The sequence below is a fragment of the Microtus ochrogaster genome, unplaced genomic scaffold, assembly GCF_000317375.1.
Source record: "Microtus ochrogaster isolate Prairie Vole_2 unplaced genomic scaffold, MicOch1.0 UNK3, whole genome shotgun sequence".
Lineage (NCBI taxonomy): Eukaryota > Metazoa > Chordata > Mammalia > Rodentia > Cricetidae > Microtus > Microtus ochrogaster.
The window spans coordinates 4,806,130-4,808,339 of NW_004949101.1; the positions used below are offsets into that span (position 1 = coordinate 4,806,130).

The 2,210-nt window shown below is 48.7% G+C and overlaps 1 protein-coding gene across 1 annotated transcript in view; it reads left to right on the forward strand.

The window, feature by feature from the left end:
* Window positions 1-905: 905 nt before the first annotated feature.
* Window positions 906-2,210, forward strand: part of Bfsp1 (beaded filament structural protein 1) — a 36,304-nt gene continuing 34,999 nt past the window's right edge. Inside the window, exon 1 of the mRNA XM_005365663.3 lies at window positions 906-1,261. Coding sequence (XP_005365720.2) covers window positions 906-1,261 — 356 coding nt within the window. The remainder of the gene's footprint in view (window positions 1,262-2,210) is intronic.

Here is a 2,210-nt window from a genome sequence, read left to right on the forward strand (position 1 = left end):
ATTTCAACGTGACAAATATTTATATTCAGGGATATTCTTGTCAAATAGTTAATTATTTTCAACATCACATTTTACTTTAGAAGTTTCCAAAACCTAGCTATCAAATTGTGTGAACATATATAATTTAAAGTACAACTGCTATTTCTATAATAAAAGTTAATGAGAGTTGGATAGTTTATTAAATCCTTAGACTATAAGGATTTCTGTTATGTTCAGAGCACTTACTTACTATCAACTCTTTGGTGAAAAAAACAAGGTTCAGAATTACTAGTTTTGTTTCCCAAGTCACTGTATGTGTCATAGATTCTTCAGAAGTACATACATAAAGGTATTAGTAAGAAATTACTAGAAACACACCTCAACACTTATGTGATAAACCATTTTATCTTCATGCAGTTAGGAACCCCTTACCCGAGACAGTCTCTACATGTTAAAATTACAATGGCTTACATAACCCGAAAACAACAACAACAACAACAACAACAACAACAACAAACCAAACCGGTATTAATTAACTTCTATAATGAAAGCAGGAAGGAATGGGAGAAAGTGCCAGGCACGCTGCTGCAGGACTCATTAGAGTTTAACAAGATGGCCTTGGGTCACCTACACAGTGCCCAGGGGAACCAGTCAAAAGAACATCATGCACCTCTTGTGCCCTGACCATCAATCCAGTCACGCAGCAACAGGCCTCAACAATGGTGGAACAAAGCGCCCCTCACCTGATGCCCCTTCCACCGGGGCGCTGTGTGGACGGCTAATCCGGCACACAAAGCGTCCGAGGCTCCCCATTGTTGGCCGCCCGCCCTGAGGGCACATCTGCTGACAGACTCTGGAACGTCCCAGCGCTGCAAGCTCGGTGCTTATTTAGCGGGCGTAGAGCGGGCCGCGGCCTCCCGGGAGCCATGTACCAGCGCAGCTTCGTTTTCCAGGCCCACCAGGAGCGCTATGAGCATGCCCAGCCCGCGGGCCCTGCCGTCCTGCCTGGGGGAACTGCACCCGGCATGACGGCGCTGCAGGCTCTGGGCGAGCGTGTGGCCGCCCAGGTCCAGCGGGCCCGGGCGCTCCAGCAGCGCCATGCCGCCCTGCGGCGACAGCTCGACGCCTTCCAGCGCCTGGGCGAGCAGCCGGGGCCCGAGGACGCCCTCGCCCGCCACGTCGAGGCCAATCTACAGCGCGTCCGCGACCTGGTGGCCGAGCGCGCTCGGCTGGAGAGGCAAGAGGCCGAGGCACAGCGAGAGCTCGACGAGTTTCGGAGCAAGTAAGAGGCACTGTCAGGGAAACCGAGGCCGGGCGCGGGGTGGTGGGTTGGTGGGGGCTGATAGGGGGTGTGGAGGTAGTGAGGGACAGGTGCAGACTGTCCTGCAGAGAGGGGCGTGCGGATGCATGGGTCCTGAAGATACCCAACTTCCAATTCGATGGTACCTTTCGGTTCCCCGGGCATAGTTTCATTTGCTTTCAATGTGGTTTGGGATGTAGGTGTAATATGCTGCAAAACGCACAAATTTTATTTGTATAGTTCGAGTTTTCAGCGTTTACGTTGAGCCAACACCCAAATAAGCAAGGTGGTTTGCACCCTAGAGGTGCGGCGCCCCCTGTTTTGATTTTAATGCCAGCAAACATTGCTTCTGTTGGTTCTAGAATTTCAGAATGTGCGCTCTCACATGACCAATTTCTCTGACTTCGTAATTTTTTTTTCAATTTAATTTTCCTACAGGTATATATTGTACATTAACCATATTCCTCCCTGTACCCTTCTCCCTTTTTCTCATCTCTCCCCGTCTCATTTATCTCCCCCTTCCCCTAACAATTTCATTTCTTACATCTCATATATGTGTCTATGATTTTATGTGACTATATAAAATCTAGGAACCACAAATGAGAACACATATTCGTCTTCTGAGACTAACTGGCTTAGTTGGCTCAATATGACCGTCTCCAGCTGCAATTGCGTCTTTATGGCTTTCTTCTTTATGGCTGAAATACACACACACCCGACATCAAGTGCATACACACACACACACACACACACCCGACATCAAGTGTATACACACACACACACCCGACATCAAGTGTATACACACACACACACCCGACATCAAGTGTATACACACACACACACACCCGACATCAAGTGCATACACACACACACACACACCTGACATCAAGTGTATACACACACACACACACACCGCACACACACCCGACAT